The 17,724-nt window shown below is 43.6% G+C and overlaps 1 protein-coding gene across 5 annotated transcripts in view; it reads left to right on the top strand.

Annotated features, from left to right (window-relative positions):
• LOC146857102 (lethal(3)malignant brain tumor-like protein 4) overlaps positions 1–17,724 on the top strand; it is a 566,079-nt gene that overhangs the window by 172,543 nt on the left and 375,812 nt on the right. For all 5 annotated transcript variants that reach the window (XM_085647600.1, XM_085647602.1, XM_085647599.1 and 2 more), the window contains one exon: positions 17,163–17,286. In XM_085647600.1, coding sequence (XP_085503726.1) covers positions 17,163–17,286 — 124 coding nt within the window. The remainder of the gene's footprint in view (positions 1–17,162; positions 17,287–17,724) is intronic.

Below are 17,724 nucleotides of genomic sequence, written 5' to 3' on the forward strand. Positions count from 1 at the left end.
GTCAGTGGGCGGCAGAGCTCGCCATCACCTGCTCCACTGGCGGTCCATCACGTCGGACAGGTGGGTGCTGCAAATCGTCCGAAGGGGCTACTCCCTCCCCTTCGAGACGACCCCTCCAGCCATGCCACCGCAGCACCACCGTATCTCGGGGGATCATTTGAATCCTCCGATACGTCTGCCCCTTCGGGAGGATCTTCTGTCGCAGTAGCAGGGGACGGTCCTCCACCCGAACCTGTCCAGCCTCCACCTCCATGCGTGGAGATTGAGCGGCGGCAGTTGATGCCATTTGACTTGCCTCCTGAAGTCTGTGATATCATTCTGGCAGCCAGGCGTCCCTCCACAAAGACGGTATACGCCTGCCGGTGGAACAAATTTGTGGCATGGTGCACAGCAAAGGCTGTGGATCCCCTTTCCGCCCCTCATTCTGAGGTTCTCCTCTTTCTTCTTTCTTTGGCCCGGCAGGGCTCTGCCCTGGGCACCTTGAAAGGTTATCTTGCTGCCCTCTCTGCCTTCTTACTGCTTCCTGATCAGCCCTCTCTTTTCAAGTCCCCTGTAGTGTCATGCTTTCTTAAAGGCATTACTCGCACGTTCCCTCCTGTCCCTTTCGTAATGCCTCAGTGGGACTTGAATCTTGTCTTGACATTCCTGATGTGCGCTCCCTTTGAGCCTCTTCACAATTGTCCTCTTCGTCTTCTAACTCTTAAGACTGCTTTCCTGGTAGCCATCACCTCGGCTAGACGGGTGAGTGAGCTCCAGGCTCTATCGTCCAAGCCTCCTTTTCTATCTGTTCATCCGGACAAGGTTGTCCTTCGGCCTCGTCCTTCCTTTCTACCGAAAGTGGTGACCCCCTTTCATCTTGGGCAATCTGTCACCTTGCCCACCTTCTTTCCGCCTCAGCACCCTTCCAAAGAGGAAGAGCGGCTCCACCGTCTGGACCCAAAACGTACGCTCTCCTTTTATTTGGACCGCACGAAACAGTTCCGAGTGGATGACCAGCTTTTCGTTGGCTACGTGGGTGCAAAGAAGGAAAAAGCTGTGCACAAACGGTCCATCTCCCGGTGGGTCGCTTTGTGTATAAAAATCTGTTATGCTTTGGCGAAAAAGGACCCTCCTGTTGGGCTGCGAGCCCATTCTATTCGGGCCACAGCGGCTACTACTGCTTTGGGACGGGGAGTCCCTTTTCAGGATATCTGTCAGGCGGCGACGTGGGCTTCGCTGCACACGTTTGCCAGGCACTATTGCCTAGACAGCCAAGTCCGGAGAGATGGCTTCTTTGGCCGTTCTGTCCTCCAGGACTTTCTGGTGTGATCTGGGTTCGCAGACCCACCACCGGGGATGGTATTGCTTGGGTATCTATTCTAAGGTGAGGAATCTAACTAACGTGTTTCTTTCAGATGAACAAGTTACTTACCTTCGTTAACGATGTATCTGTAAGAAACATTAGTTAGTTAGATTCCTCACCGACCTACCCATCCTCCCCGTTCTGCGAACTGACATCTAGGGTTAAGGCTATCCCTTTCAGGGCCCTAGAATTTTTTGGCACCAGTGTCGGTCTCTTGCATGGCTCTGCGTTCCTGGCGCGGAAGGCTATGTACAAGAACTGACATCAGCGCGCGAGGGCGGCGTCTAAGTACTCCGACGTCATTCCGGCGCCCGACGACGGACGCGGAGCCGCAGACGACGCCTAGCGACGCGCAAGGGGTATTGCTGACGAAAAATCTTCCGGATCCAGTCTGACGCCTGGGAATATTCTAAGGTGAGGAATCTAACTAACTAATGTTTCTTACAGATACATCTTTACCGAAGGTAAGTAACTTGTTCTTCTAGCTTTTTTATTCTTCCAAAGAAATTTACAAAAGCCAAGAATCAATACGTTTCATGTACATGGCAGGCATGTGGATAGGAAGCATAGAGAGTATATAAATTAAAATAGGGTCAATCATCATTTTAATTGAGTCTAAGCGACCCCACCAAGAAAGAGAAAGGGGGTTCCAGGAAGAGAGTAATTTATCAATACGAGACAGAACAGCAGTCATATTTAACTTAATCGAGGAAGCAATAGAATTAGAACACCATACACCTAAATATTGAATTTTTGAATCATTCCAAGCAAAACCGGTGGAAGAAAATGAATGTGGAAGACAGAATTTAGTAAGGGGAAGGATTTCTGTTTTGTCTGAGTTATTATTGTAACCAGAGACCTTGGAAAATGAGTCAAATTCATGAAGCAGAGGAGAAACAGAGGTGTCAGGTTCAGAAATAAATAAAAGGATATCATCCGCATATGCAGACAATTTAAGTTGCTGGTCCCCAAAGGGAAAACCAGAAATGAAGTCATTGTTACGGATAGAGGACAAAGAGGGTTCAAGAGCCAGGACAAAAAGAAGAGGAGATAAAGGTCATTCTTGACAAACTCCGTGTTGAAGAGGGAAATAGGATGAAACAGAACCATTAACTAAAACTGAGGCCCTGGGGGCAGAATATAAAAGAGAGATAAGTGAAATAATTTTGGGACCAAACCCATACCACCGTAACGAGGCAAATAGGAAGGACCAGTCCACTCTATCAAAAGCCTTCTCAGCATCCACTGATATAACCGCTAGGGAAGTAGAAATAGAGGTAAGTTTGTTCAGGACATTAAGAAAAAGTTGAGAATTATCAGAAGTATGCCTTCCTTTGACAAACCCACACTGTTCTTTCCCAATAAGATGGGGCATGAGGGGATCTAGACGCAGAGCGAGCAGTTTAGCAAACAACTTATAATCAACATTTACCAAAGATATCGGTCGATAATTTTTGCAATATTTAGGATCACGACCTTCTTTATGAATTAAACAAATTGTTGCCCCCTGAAAGGTACCTTCTGTCTTACCAGCTAAGAAAAAGGAACGAAAAAGTGCTAAAAGTTTTGGCAGTAAGAAATCTGAAAAATGTAAATAAAATTCAACAGAAAAGCCATCCGGACCAGGAGTTTTCCCTTTAGTGAGAGAATTTAGGGCGTTGGATAGCTCTATAAGAGACCAGTCTGATTCAAGAGCAAGAAGATTAAGATGGGATGTAGAAGGGGGAGGGATTTTCTCGAGATAGTCCTGAATGCTACAAGAAGAAGGAGGAGATTCAGGGGTGTAAAGATTTTTGATATAGTTTGAATTCATTAAGTATTTCTTGATCTTTGTGTAGAAGAGAGTCATTGGAGGAAAAAATAGCATCTATAAGAGTACGGTCCTTACGTGTTTTGAGATAGTTTGCCAGAAGCTTTCCTACAACCCCCATAATAGCGAGCGCTGCTACGCAAAAGTATGAACGACGCATTATCAGTAGTAGTTTTATTGAAAGCGAGTTTAGCTCGAATGAGTTCTGGAAGAAAAGAATGTTTCGGGGAAGTGTAAAACTTGTGTTCTAAAAGTTTAATATGTGTCAAGGTGGTTTTACGTTGCTGAAGAAAGCGTTTCTTCTTTTTTGAGACGAAGTCAATGATAAAGCCTCTTGCAGTATCTTTAAAGGAGTCCCATATGATATGTGGAGAGGAGTTGGGTGTACAATTAAGGTCAAAGAATTCAGTTGCAAATGCACGAAAGGAAGAGGAGAAGAGAGGATCTAAGAGGAGAGAATTATTGAAACGCCAGCGAGATGACCAAGGTTGTGGAGGGAGCAAATCGAGATCAGTCACTATTGGGGCATGGTCAGAAATAACAATAGGTTCTATAGAGGAAGAGAGGAGGTTTTGGGATAGGGTTTGAGAAAGAAAGATATAGTCGAAGCGGGAAAGAGAAGCGTGGGGGGGGAGAGAAAAAAGAGAAGTCCAAAGAATCAGGGTGGGAGAGTCTCCAAGAATCAATGAGATGCGCTTCAGAAATAGTGTAGAGAAAATGTTTGTGAGTCTTAGTGGGAGTAAAACGGACTTGAGTTGACGATCAAGGAATGGGTCTATAACTTGGTTGCAGTCGCCTCCTAATATGAAAAATTCATTCTGAAACTGGACACATTTATGCGTGACAACAGGCCAAAAGGAACAGTCAGGATGAGTAGGACCATAAACATTAAAAACGGTTAGAGGAACATTATTAATGAATAATTTAACTAGTAACCATCTACCTTCATTATCAACTTCTTGAGATAAGATCTTGAAGTTCAATTTCTTATGACCTAGAGTAACGACACCATTTTTTTTATCGATGGGAGAAAATAATACTGTACCCACCCAGCCTCTTTAGGTCTCGCCTGGCGTAGACTGCGCAGACATGCGCAGTCTCGCTGTCGAGATTTAATGAGTTAGGGTAGATTTGTCTAGTGGGCTTTAAGCCCCGCCCCTCTTTTCCATTGGCTGGCGTCACCGTTTATGCTAAACGGTGGCCAGCCATTGGAAAAGAACGTCTAGTGACGTACACTTTTATCTTTTAGAGCCGTCCCAGTTGGACTGGCTCGGTTGCTTTACGTTTGTAGTAAAGGCTTTTCTTATCTTTATGGGGCCATGTGTTTCAAACATATAGCCCCATAAAGACAAGAGATCGGCTGCAGCGCGGTCCTCTTTCACTTTCGGGACCGCGTTGCTCTGCCTTGTTTATTTACCAAGCCTGTTTCTCTAAACATGCTAATAGATTTACAATTGCACGCTCTGATTTTGTGTTAAAAAAGAGTCTGAGTTTAACATGTCACAACTCTGCTTGCATTATAAAAGTGAATCATTTAATTTACCTAAATATCATTAAAAATCTCAACGCATTACAAATATATGATGTGGAGAAGACTAGCAACCAAAGTAGTAAAAAAGCTTTCTGTGCGCGTCACTGCTGTCAATGAAATCAGGACGAGTCAAACGCGTTTCTCAGCTGCGCATTGTTAAATGAACTATTGCCCAGGGACCGTTTATTTGCTCGGGGGACCAGCGCGAGATCGCGTTGGCAGCGAGCTGAACTCTGGCAGGCACTTCCTGGATTGCTGCGCGTAGGGGCGAACGTTGGCTGCTGGGGCAGAGGAGGAACCAGAGCTGCTGAGACAGGAGAGGAGCACCGAAGTAGCGGGCGGAGACGCAACTCGCCCTGGGTGCGGTGTGAGCTTACCCGTCGCTGGGCGAGAGGATGAGGAAGGGAAAGCACTGCTCCCGGGGAACATGGCCACTTTCTACCAGTGCCTACGAGGCGACTCCAGGTTAGATCAACAGTGCGACTGGGTGGAGCGTCCGTCGCGCGCATGCAGGGCAGAGCCGGGAGTGCAACTGGAGTTTGAGACGGCACAGGTTTCTCGTGGCCTTACGCAACGCCGACTGCTTGCGCTGCTCGACATCAAGCTCAAGTTTGCATTTTATCTTTTCAAATACCAAGCGAATGTATTTTTTACAGTACTGAACTGTGTATACGGTTACTTTTCACATTCTTGTGGGGCATTGCTACAGCCTTAATTTTTTTTCAACTTTTGAGGTCGTACCTTTTGTAATGATATTGGAGGATTCCAGTAAATCGTACCAAAATACGTATTTGTGTTCTCTGTAGAGATACCTTTAAAATGGATTGCGAGATATGTCGTTTCGTGGAGTCGGTGCTCTGCAGCTCAAGGCGTCAGTTTTATCTAGCAAATATACAATAGTTTTACTTAAATATCCCTACTGGAATACAAAGATGTAACCAGGTCAGGGCCACATTGTTTGCAGAAGAAACCGGTCAAGCAATGATGAGGATGTACTAGCCGGAGACCCTTGCTCAGATATCTCACTGAATGTGAAGTTACTTTTCCTGGGGTGCTTCCTTGTTCTTATTTCCTCACTCAGTTTTAATGTGGTTATTTCATGTATTTTACACTCCTAGTGTGCACACTGTTTTAACGCTGTCTTGCTTTTGTTGAATATTTTGCATGCTCGCACCTGGCTGTTGAAATTGGATATTGGACGCGTGGCGGAAAGGTGCGATCAGGCCAGACTGTTTCTCCACCTGCTCTTTCTTGCCTGGGGCAGTCCTCTTCTGATGTGTGTTTTGATGGGTATGGCAAATAGCAAGTGTCTTGTTGACCGAAATATGAAATTACTTTGGTGGTGAAGAACTTCATAAATAGCTTTAGCTTGGATGAAATCGGCATACATTTCAAGTATGTTATGTGGCTGATAAAACAATATGAAATACTGTACTTGGAAAGAATGCTAAAACTATTCATACGAACTAGAAGTCAGGTTTTTTTCTTATTTAACCCTGCTCAAGCCCTGACTGTTGTATTTATTCAAAGCACAAAGCAGCAAAGATGCCTATGGACTTAGGGGTGATCATGGCAATCGCGGTTAGTTTGCCCAAGACTGGCTATGACTTTGCTTACTTTTGTGGGACGGTTTAGAGCCATGCCCAGAATATCTACAAGGAGTGCTGCTAAAAGTAATTTCAGCACAGCACATGATGGTGGAGCTGATAGGAACAATCTTTTATATTGAAATAGAATAGGCATAAGTTCATATAACCTCTATTTGATGCATATTTATTTTCTTAGTTGCACTTAAAAAATGTTTTGTTAAAATGAAACAAAGACTGGGTCAGCTTGTGTTTAGCTCTCCTGAACAAAGCTGAATCTTTGGCTTAGCTGTAGTTCCATTTGCCCCCAAATTATTTGTATTGCCTGTCCACTGGTATGTGGATCCATGAATGTGTGTTTCTGTGAACCGAGAACAACTACAGAAGGAAAGTGGGCTGCAGAGCTCTCTCGTGCTCACTAGTACCCTCATTCAACAATAGTGAAGTATTCTTGCAAGGAAGCGTTAGTTAGTGTAAACTCCATAACCCTCACACTCGGCCCACTCCAATTAGTACACATTCATGAATATACATTCATGAATAAACTAACACCAGCCGTGTATTTGCATTTTTCTGTGGGAATACTTGGCTGCAGTTTTATTACATGCACGGATCCTACGTTACATCATTGAAAATGCAATAGGTCTAGCCTTTGATTAAGTTAAAGCCATTTGCTTTGCTAATGGTATTATATAGCAAAGCAAATGGCTTTAACTTAATAAAAGGCGAGGCCTATTGCATTTTTAATGCTTGTTTTAATTTTAACGCTTAAGTTTCAGTGAGGTGGGTTTCTTGCAAAAGTACTAAATCAGGGTTATAATGTAAATGTAAAATGTTGTAGACTTGTAAAGCGCACAGCTACCCCAGCAACGGGGTGTCCCGGCGCTGTAGACCGCGGGGGAACCCGTCCTGGCTATCCCTGTGAGATGGTCCCTTTCTGGGTATCTCCAAGGTGAAACCAGGCATCCCCGGCGTCTGTGGGGGGCCGTTGTAGAGATTAGGCAAGCTTAATGCCCAGAGTTGCCGAGTGTATTCCTGGTTAGAGTAGGTACCGAGGCGAGAATTATCGAGTCCGTTTTGACCCTGGTCCACGACCCTGCCGCGTCGGGAATTGAACCCTTGTCCCTGGCCGATTCTCTGCTTACGGGTCTGCCGCCTCTAACTAGTGAGCCACACCTCTCCACTATTAGAGGCAAGGTGTGAAAGGATTCTCTGTCTCTTAATAGGATTATTAAAACCTTTCACATTCCAAGAAATAACTCTGAATGTAAGAGCAATAAAGCATTATATAGAACCAAATATGCATTAACAGAAAAATGAAAGAAGAAATAGATATAGAATAGGGGATAAAAACTAGGGAACAAAAGGGGAGGAAAGGAGACAAAAGAGAAAAATAAGAAAAGACAGTACATATCCAGGAAGGACGACTAAAAAGAACATACCTGAGGGGAACGGGAACAAGAGAGAACTGGGGCAATGGCGACGAACGGGAGACGGGACATCCGAACCAGGGAGTCTAAACCACACCAGAACACATAAGACAGTGTAGACGGATCAACAAATATAAACTGAACAAAACAAACCTGTATGAAGATAAAAAGAGGGAATTCAAAAAGCATAAGGAGAAGAAAGGGGAAAGGAAAAAGAAAAAGTATATAGTAAAGAAGAGATGGAGATTATGTCAAAGCGAACTGAGAACACTAACAATAAATATGAACTATAGAAATGGCAAGTAGAATCGAAGAATAATAGTGGAGAAGAGAAAAAATAAATAAATAATAAAAAAAATAATAAGACATGTTAAGCAATAAGAGAAGAAGAACAACCAATATAAATAAGAGAAGGAGACGAATATATACACGATTAAACGAGGTAGACATAATATAACTACAGAGAAAAATAATAGAAATATAAACAATCAGATCAAATAACAAACTGAAAAAGTTGAACAGGGAATAAATATAAACAAAGAGAGAAATAATATATTAACATTGCTGTAACAAGTCAAGTCCTGATAGCATGGGTAGAACACCTCATCCCGTAGTAGGATCAGTGGTATCCATGTTGGCCGAGGAGTGGGAATGAATACATTTCTTGAGTTCTGCAGGATCTTCAAAGGACAAGGTACGGTTTTGAAAAGTGACTTTAAATATGCAGGGGTGAAAGAGACCATAGCGAGCACCCATTGAGCGAAGAGGAGGGCGAAGATTGAGGAATTCTTTACGTCTGGCAGCTGTAGCGTTGGAGACATCCTGAGAAAGAAATACTCTCTGGCCTAGCCAAGAAATTTGTCGTTTGGCTCTAGCAGCAGAAAGAACAGAGAGCAGGTCAGTGAATTTCAGGAAGAGGATAATGACTCCCCGGGGTTTGACCGAGGATGAAGAAAGTGAAGGACGTGGGCCAAGTCTATGGGCTCGCTGAATGTTCAGCATTGTTGAAGGAGGCATCTCTAACAATTTTGGCAGAAAGGAAGAGAAAAAGGCGACATGTTCTTCTCCTTCCAAAGATTCGGGCAGGCCATAAATACGTAAATTATTCCTTCTGTTGCGATTTTCCGACTCCTCTGTGTGTTGTTGAAGCTTGCGAACCTCCCTTTCAAGAGAGGTAAGTCTTTGAGAGTCATCCTGGATCGACGACAATTTTTGCTCCATTGTAGAAACTCTGTTCTCCATTGAAGACCATTTTTCTTCCAGAAATTGCATCTTACTGTTAGTTTCTTCCACAAATGGACGTAAGGCACAGATTCCCTCCAATAACAGTTCCAGAGAAATAACAGGGGAGGACTTATCAGGAGATGGAGGGTCCTGTTTCAGCCTTTTAGAGGTGGAAGTAGGGGGAGACGATTTCTGAGACGACGATTGCGATGCTTGTGAGCGAACAGAAGACACTCCAGCCATACCTGCAGTAGAAGGGGGAGTCGCCGTTGTAGTAGTAGATGCAGAAGTCAAAGACTGCGTAGGTAGCTTCGTGCAGGAAGATTTAGGGAAAAAAACAAACTGTGGCTTGCGTAACCTGCCCATATGCGGAGGACAGAACAATCAAAAAGGAGATTCGCGTTGACAAGACGTCTTCAAAAGACGTCAAAAAGAGAACCGCAAACCACAGCAAGCTTTAAACAGAACTCCAACAGGCGCAGGAAAGCAGCAATGACAAAGCCGCATTCAAAACATCAAAACAACTCTGAAAATACCACTATCAAGGCAATATTTTTGGAAGGCGGGAGACATGAGCAGACATTACCGGCGTCCAAAAAGAGGCCAGTGAAGCGGTGCCGATAAAATCTTTGAGGAGAACTTGCTGGTCATAGAAAGTGTACCTTACTGTGTTAATGCTGTCCCAAGGAGAGCCATCCTGAAGGCAATAACGTGCCCATATTTTAGAGAAAAAGGAGGCTTGCACCTGCTGCATATACCATACAGGGTTAAGGGTTAATATGCATCCACAAAAGCGGCCTCAAAATGGCGGCCGCGTGAGGAGAAAAATCGCGGGTGAAAGGAACAAAGAGAAGCGCGACGCGACTTACTCTCAGGAACCCTTCACCCGACTCACGGCATGTTCCGATGCTGTTTTCAATGCATTCTGCTGCAAAGGAATGCGAAAAGACGCATTCGCGGCTCCAGACGCGTCCGGGTGAGTCGGAGCGCGAAGGTCAGGTGGCCATCTTCTGCGGCGCTGAGACCACGCCCCTCATATAAACTCCTTAAAGATTTGAAAGGCGGGTATCAAGACCTATCTTAGATGGAACCCAATCGTAAAGTCTACCAGCACCCACTCACGTGGGCCAGGCCATGTCCATAGACTTAATCGGGTTCCCCCTTAGCAGTAATTGTAACACCATTCTCACCACCATAATTGGCACCGCCAGCACAGACAGAAGGCAATGGCAGGGGATGCACTCGATCACCCCTCCCCCTTCATCCCCAGCTGTTCACTCACCATAAACCCAGACACACAACATTCAGCACAGGCAGCCTTCTTACTTTTCCTAGTCATGATGAAGGCAAAGGACTCAGTAGAACTTTACACAGTGGGGCAGGTATACAGTACCCCCACAGGGCTACAGTTAAAAAAGTACTGTGGGGCGGGGGAATAGAGTTGCTGAGACCGTAATGGCGTGAGCCTACACAGCGGTGTTCTGCCCCTAATCAAGACCTCTGCTTCAGATGGGGTGGCACCTGTGCACAAGTGGGGGAACTGATCAGGACTATCTGAGCATGATGTCCATGTTTGGTGATCCGCGCCTGGGTTGTTACTGCCGAACGGCCATCTACCTTCAACTGCGCCACTTAGTACCTGCTCCGACACCCAGAGAGGGTGTAGGAGCAGGGCTTCTGGAAGGCGGAGCAATGCCGGAAGCTGAACCTGCGTTGGGGAGGTGGCGGGGGGGGGGGGGGGGGGGGGGGGTAGGCGAAAATGAGCAAAAAATGCTTGTGTGACAAAAGACAATTTTTCAAAAGGGAATGATATACATCCTTCTGATAATGGCCTGCCGCAAAGAGGGAGTAAGGAGATAGCCTCCACAGACAGTTATCGAGCTTGCCCCAGGCAGGGTTGCTAGTGTTGGATCCTGTAAAAGATTTGCAAGCAACTGCACAGAGCAAATATCATAAGATCTTGTCTGGGGAGGGCAGTTTATAGGAACCAAAGCTTAACAAGTCGGAGAAGAAACGTTATCGGCTGGACTGGAGGTTAGCATCACTGAATGTTAGGTTTGCCCTAACCTCTTGCGCAAAATCCAACTGAAGTGATGTTCTTTTCCGTCTCTCACTGTCCCCACCAGTGATCACATTTCTAAGATAGGAGGTCAATGGTAGAAGAGGGGAGAGGGGAATGGTATAAAAGAGAAAAAGAAGAGATAGGAATCCACACTCTGTCTCGTCTCTTCTGGGGCAAATAAGTTCTGCAGATTTTGAAGTGTATTCGGAACACTGACCATCGCTGTAATTGTGCAGTGAAATATCAGAGGAACCCCTCTGTATAACCAAGTCTTTATGCTTCAACAGTTGGAGCATTACTGAAAGCTAACATAAGGAAACAAAGATATATTACTTAATATGTATGCACTAGCACATCTCACTATGTTTAGAATCTCTACCTCAAGCTGTCACTATACACTCTTTTGTGAGAGATGAGTTTATTTTCTACTTCTTCGCCAGACCTGGAGAATAATGAACACCATTAACAGAGAGAGAGAGAGAGAGAGAAAGAGAGAGAGAGAGAGAGAGAGAGAGAGGGAGAGAGAGAGAGAGAGACAATCAATCAAAATCCATGTAGCAATATTGTAGCTTAATTTACTTGGAAGGACACTGAGCACCACAATGAATATTATACCTGAAGATCCAAGATGACTGCTGCCTCTCACTGCTGGTGCTCTCCCAGGCAGATTGTTTCTATATGGGTTCATTTTATAACTAAAGCAGTGTACATGATTGTGGTGTTTGCACAGCAGGGTTGAGAACCATCACAATTTTACCACCTTATAATTCTTGAAATAGCAACTATGTAAGTTATGTGGACTAATATCTATCATATCTGTGAAGTAAGAGCATTACCTCAAAGAAATTGTTCACATTTTTTGCTACTAAAGACGCAGGTGTGGCTTAGTGCGACCATATATTTATTAACAACTCTTACGATTCAAAAGAATAACTAACAAACTAGAAATAAAACATTAACTCAGTCATATGCAGATAATGTTCCAGGATTCAGTCCCACTGCGCCCCATGCAATTTGAAGTGTGCAGGCTGTCCTGTGGGAGTCTGCTAGGGTACATGAAAAGGCATCACAGTACTGTAGAGGGCTTGGTTTCTAGAAGGCTTGTATGAGAGGATAGCATCAGTAAGTTAATATAGTTGGTGTGCCATCTCATGTCAGATAAGTCCCGTCATCAAGTGAAGTGCAGCAGAACTATCGAAGCTCCAGCCCTACGAACAACACTATGGTTAATTAATCTGTTAAGATTAGCATTTTTCCAGGTGGTCTAATGTTATAATTATTGTTACTGGCAAGGGCCAGTACTATCTCACCCCATTGCCTTGCGATAGGATATTTCTAAGACGTCTGGCTTCTTCCATATGTGGGCTATTTTTTCCGCTTCAGCTCATTTGTGGATCGACTGGAGTCATTGTTCAATTGGGGTGGGGCTTGAAGTCTTCCCCTAAGGGCTAGTGCTATTTTGCCCAACATGAGGGCAAGATCTACAAACTTGAACGCAATTTGGTTGCCCTTTGGGCGTTTATAAAGTCCTAGCGAGCTGCCTTATGGTTATCAAGAGTGCGAAATCCAATGACAGAAGAGGTAACTTCACACACTTCCCTTCTGTAGAGAGTCATGTAGGCCCAATCCCAGAACATATGTTTTATCGCACCCATAGCTGCATGACTGCCCCGGGAGTATTGGTTGGGAGGAGGTTATTCACCCTTGGGGTCAGGTATACCGTGTGCTATAGGTTAATCTTGATATATTTGAAGGAAGCGTTTTGTGATATCTTGTGAAGATATGTTTGGATCCCGCTCCACTCCTTATCACTAAGAGTCCTACCCATGTCTGTCTCCCAGCCTTTTTTAAGGCCAGGCTGGGAGCCGTCCGCATAAGACTGTGTAGCCTTCCAAAGCCAAGTTATTACATTTTCCCGATCCCCATTTTGTAGGGCATCTGCCCTACAGCATGTGTTTGAGGTCCTGTGTCTGTTATTCTCCAGCAAGTTTGCATAGCCCAGCCTAGTATATGACAGAAACCACCCTGGATGTAGGCCATATTGTTTCATTAACTCCCAAATGGGAACAGTATTCCATCCTAGAAATGGTTACCAGTTGTCAGAAGACCTGTGCTAATTCAGAGCTCCAGTGAGCATTTTGAAAGTTCATGCCTAAATCTACAAGTTTAATACAGTACACACATTGGGTCTGCCAGTTTAATAATTTGATAGGGCGGTGCTGCTGATTGTGGACACAGGAAAACATTTCCAAAAAGCGATTTGAGACCTAAGTGAAATAAACGTTTTTTTCTAAGTTACCATCAAGAAGATCTTGGTTGGAATTGTATTTGTTAATTCCCAGGTAACGGAATGGTACAGGCTCCTATTTAGTTACTTTGGTACCCAGGTTTAATATGAGTTTGGAGAAGAACGGTGTGAAAAGGCACAACTTAGACCTTAACACCCAAATCCCTGACATGTTACTGGGATTTCCACACCTCTTTAAATTTGAAATGGGGAGCTAGTCCTACTAGGCAAGCGTTGGACCAATTGTAAAAGCTAAAAAGTATGCTAACGAAATTCTATGATGGAAGAATAATGGAGGAAGTAAAGTCTGTGGAATGCTTTCCCGTTGGTTTAGGCACGAAACCGTCATAAAAAGCTTAGTGTGGACCTATGTAGGTACAACAACAATGTAGGAGTAGCTAAGAATTGTTTTCTTAACATTGAGGAGTGCGTGTAGATCACAGCTGGTTCTTGACTCTTAAGTAAGCTATCTGCTGACGCATGGATTTGCATCCAGAGTTGTATTGGTTTTGCAACCCATGAGAGGAGACACACCAATCAAAAAGGAAAGCTGCTTGTTTTTCTTTTCTAGAGCGTTATGCTTTTGAAGGTCTGGGGTGTATATCCAAGATGATATTTTAATGTTTGCCGAGTCTTGTAGAATCCTAGAGCTGTTTTGAACGAATCGTTCTGATTCTGCATAAATGTGGCCTGCAATAAAAGTGGAGTTTAAAAATTAGGTGAAATACTTGGGGCCCTCTATACTGTAGACATTAGGCCAATAAGGGGTCTTGTCTAAGACCCTGTTAATACTCCACTTCCTAGTACCAAGGACCAGTTCTTGCCTTTCATCTAGATATGTGAATAATATTCTAAGTTCTTAGTTTTTCTGTTCCTATGGACTTTCTGCACAGGATTTGTTAAAAAGTTGTGTACTGGCAAGTAAGAATAAGAGAAATACTTTATTTTAAGAGAAGCATTGCTCATGGCCACAATGTTTAACAATTAAGGTGTGTGACAGACATATGGTCGGGTGACTTTGTGGACTAATGCGTCCACAGTAGAAGCCTGCGTTTCACCTCATGGTCACAGGTTCAAATTTCGGCGGGTCCACTCAGCCTTTCATCCTTCTGAGGTCGATATAATGAGTACCATTGAGTTGGGTAACAATAAACATCTGTTATTCAGCGCCAAGATACGCTTTGGTGAATGTGCGCTTCGAACACACATGTTATGGTAAAAAGGAAGACTACTTGCTTTAGCATCATAGGCATCGTAAGCGCCTCATCTAAATATTCTGGGTTTTAACATGAATTATCTGCAAAGATTTGGACAATAGAAAACTTTAGCCTTGATTATGCGTTCCCCTGTATATAGGGGTTGAAATCTGTGATTTGGCTGGTATCCCTACACCTATACTTGGTAATTTAACTCCATATATCTGGAAAGTTATTTCCCCCAGGGTGGGGAAGAACACATTGACTCAGGAATGCTGGCTACCATTTTCCATGTGGGTTCCTTTTTCAGCTTAAAACCACCCACATTTACCACCTGCTTGAAGCAGGGGGCTAAGCATGAGGGGGCAATTTATTTCCACAGTGGTACTTGGGTGGGCTGTCGTGGCAAGGCAGAGCAGGGTTTGTTTTAGATAGTTATATCTTTAGCTGCTCAGGCTTGAGTGTGCAGGCTGGTTGTGCTTGGGTGCTTTACCTTCCTGCAGCTCATCTGGAGAGTCCGGCCTCGAGTTTGCTAATAGTTTAGGGCCTGAAGACACCTGTAAACTTAGTCTGACGAAGCAGTATTTCTCCCTGGCATACCACTCTGCCAGTCTTATCGTGTGTGACCTTACACCTAATATGTGTATTGCTGGTGTGGTTTGGACTAGCCACAAAACTTTGTTCTTCACTGTAGCACAGTGGGTCAGCGAAATCTAAAACATGTATTATTCTCTCAAACTAAACCACACAAGTGTATGTTGATGAATGTGATATGTACTATTCAGTGTGTTTGTCATGATTACCAACTATTTTTTTTTTGCCAGTTTGTGCAGCGGTTTTGGTCTGGTCTCAACTATTGTGACAGAATCAAGCTATATAGAAAACATAGTGTCTTGTGATAAGAACATGATTATTTATTCAGAGTGGATACATTTGAAGGATATTATGGGAAAGTTATGATACAGAAGGCAAAGTATTAACTGAGGAAAAAGAGTGGAGGCTGAACTTGTGTTCAACATGTTATTGCCATAGAAGAAGATTGCTGAGTATTTGTGAGTGGAGGTCAACTTTCTGCTTAGTGGAGGCACATTTGTACACACATTGGGTCTGCCAGTTGACATTTATCTGCAAATTGTGGTGTCCTGGGAAATTGCAGATAATGGCTGCTTAAAGAGTTGTGTAAAAACATTTAGTGGCTGGGATACTTCAGTCTTTGGTTTTAGGTTATGTAGGGTTAGAGATAACCCATGGGGGTTTATGATATAGATGCCACGCTACGTAACAAGGTTTCCTTTCCTTTGTAACCACAGGTACCTGTTCCTGCAACTTTTTGAATACCCATGCTGCTGTTAATGGCTGCTTTCATTTTAATGTGACTACAGAGCATTGTCATAAACAACCATGGCAGGTTGGACTCGTGAATCCTAGTCCTGTATTGTTTTTCCCTTAGTAAGCTGTGGTTATATTCATATTTATAAGCCATCTTGTACTTGATCATGCTTTTAAGGTCAGTCTTTTTGGTTCTTGATTTACCCCTACATTATAACCCTTCCTGTTAAAGCAGCTGAACACTCCTGTGCCTCAGTATAAGCCAAGATGTAATTGTAGCCACAGTGACAAAATTGATTTTACTCGCTGAGTTAGCCATTGTTTCTGCCACTAAGTCATCTGCTTTGATTAATCCTGCAAATTCATCTGATGGGTTAGAATTTGAAACTTGAACAGCCCAATTCTTGGTCTAAGCCACCGATAATCTTACAGTACTCTTGGTAAAATATTATATACCTTCCCCTGTTTGAAACCTATTTAAACCCATACCAGTATGAGTGGGGATGTGAGTAGTTGGGAAGGTGAAGAGAGGATATGATGTGGTGGAGAGAAGACCGGTACTGTAATGAGTGAAAGTGAGCTCGGGCAAGAGGAACTACTAATATGTATGAAAAATGTCAAGTGTTGGAGTTGCCAAATAGCATCTTCTTATTGGGTTGGGGGGTTTTCACAAGAAAGATTTGATTATAGAAAGGACAGTTTATCGGTCACCAAGATTGGCATTAAAACCATGTATTTCCTGATAGATTTAAATAGCCTCTGGGACAAGGCTGGTGGTTATGCCTGGTGTATATGAAGACTAAAACAGATTTTCCAAAAATAGAAAGGGTTCTTTGTCTACTATCATTGATAATTTGAGTGCTAAATTGATTTTACGTTCTAGTCACAAAATACCCATATTTGCAGTAAAAATCAATATCATTTATGTGAAAGATCTGGAAACTATGATTTTGTGATGATCTGGATTTACACACTGTATGACAAATAGGATTAGTTGGGAACTTTGTAAGTTACCTGCAAAAGGTTGACCAAGTGAGCTTTGTTTACAGATAGGTCAATGACTCTAAAAGACTAGAGAAACCTCTTGATTTCCCTGTTTACCTGTAAGCCTCTGGTGCAAATGCAAGCGCGAAGGTGGAGAACTGAGCATCTGGGGCTCCATTTCATGGCCATTGACGATGGAGAAAAATTTGAGCCCTTTATCCTGCAGTAAAACAGGGAAGTAGTGTTCTATTTGGTGTGATAGCGGTGAAGGCACATAGGAAAAGTGGCAGACGCTCGAAAAGCACCAGATGCTGTTACTTGAAGAGAGTGGTCTAGGCAGTTCAGTGGTATTTTTAACTGATTGTTTCTCCTCTTCTGCAGGACTTGGGTTGTCAGCCTCTCGCATCCAAGAGGAAGCTTGCACCAACTGTGGCTATTCCGGCAAAACAGAAATCTTCACAAACGGAAAGTTCTGCAGCTGGACTTGTTCCCAGCAGCATAAAAAGTAAGGCTAACTTACCTGCTCTCTTCAGTTGAGCTGCTTTATATTTATTTAATCAGAATTTTGCATGTCCCCTGTTGACCAATTCAGAGCACCAGGGATGTTTGATTAACTTTATGTGCAACATGTTTGGTAAGAAATAAGAATTCCACCTGGATGCAAGCAGTGAGACCCTATCTAATATTTCTCTGTTGTGCCTGTTAAGTCAAAGGTCCTCAGTCAGGGTTCATGAACCATTAGCAAACTGACTCAGTGGATTTGCACTTTAAAGTCACTTGTCACTGTTTCCAGACATGTTTTCCTATAATTTCAACATGCAGGTATAATGAAATGGTTTTCTAACATCATGCTCTAACTTAATTACAGAGGTTGTCTGTGCAGGAGGTAGTTTGCTGGCCTTGGAGCCAATCCCCTCTGCATATGGGTAATGGGCATATGCAG

Source organism: Triturus cristatus, chromosome 3_2 (genome assembly GCF_964204655.1).
Source record: "Triturus cristatus chromosome 3_2, aTriCri1.1, whole genome shotgun sequence".
Lineage (NCBI taxonomy): Eukaryota > Metazoa > Chordata > Amphibia > Caudata > Salamandridae > Triturus > Triturus cristatus.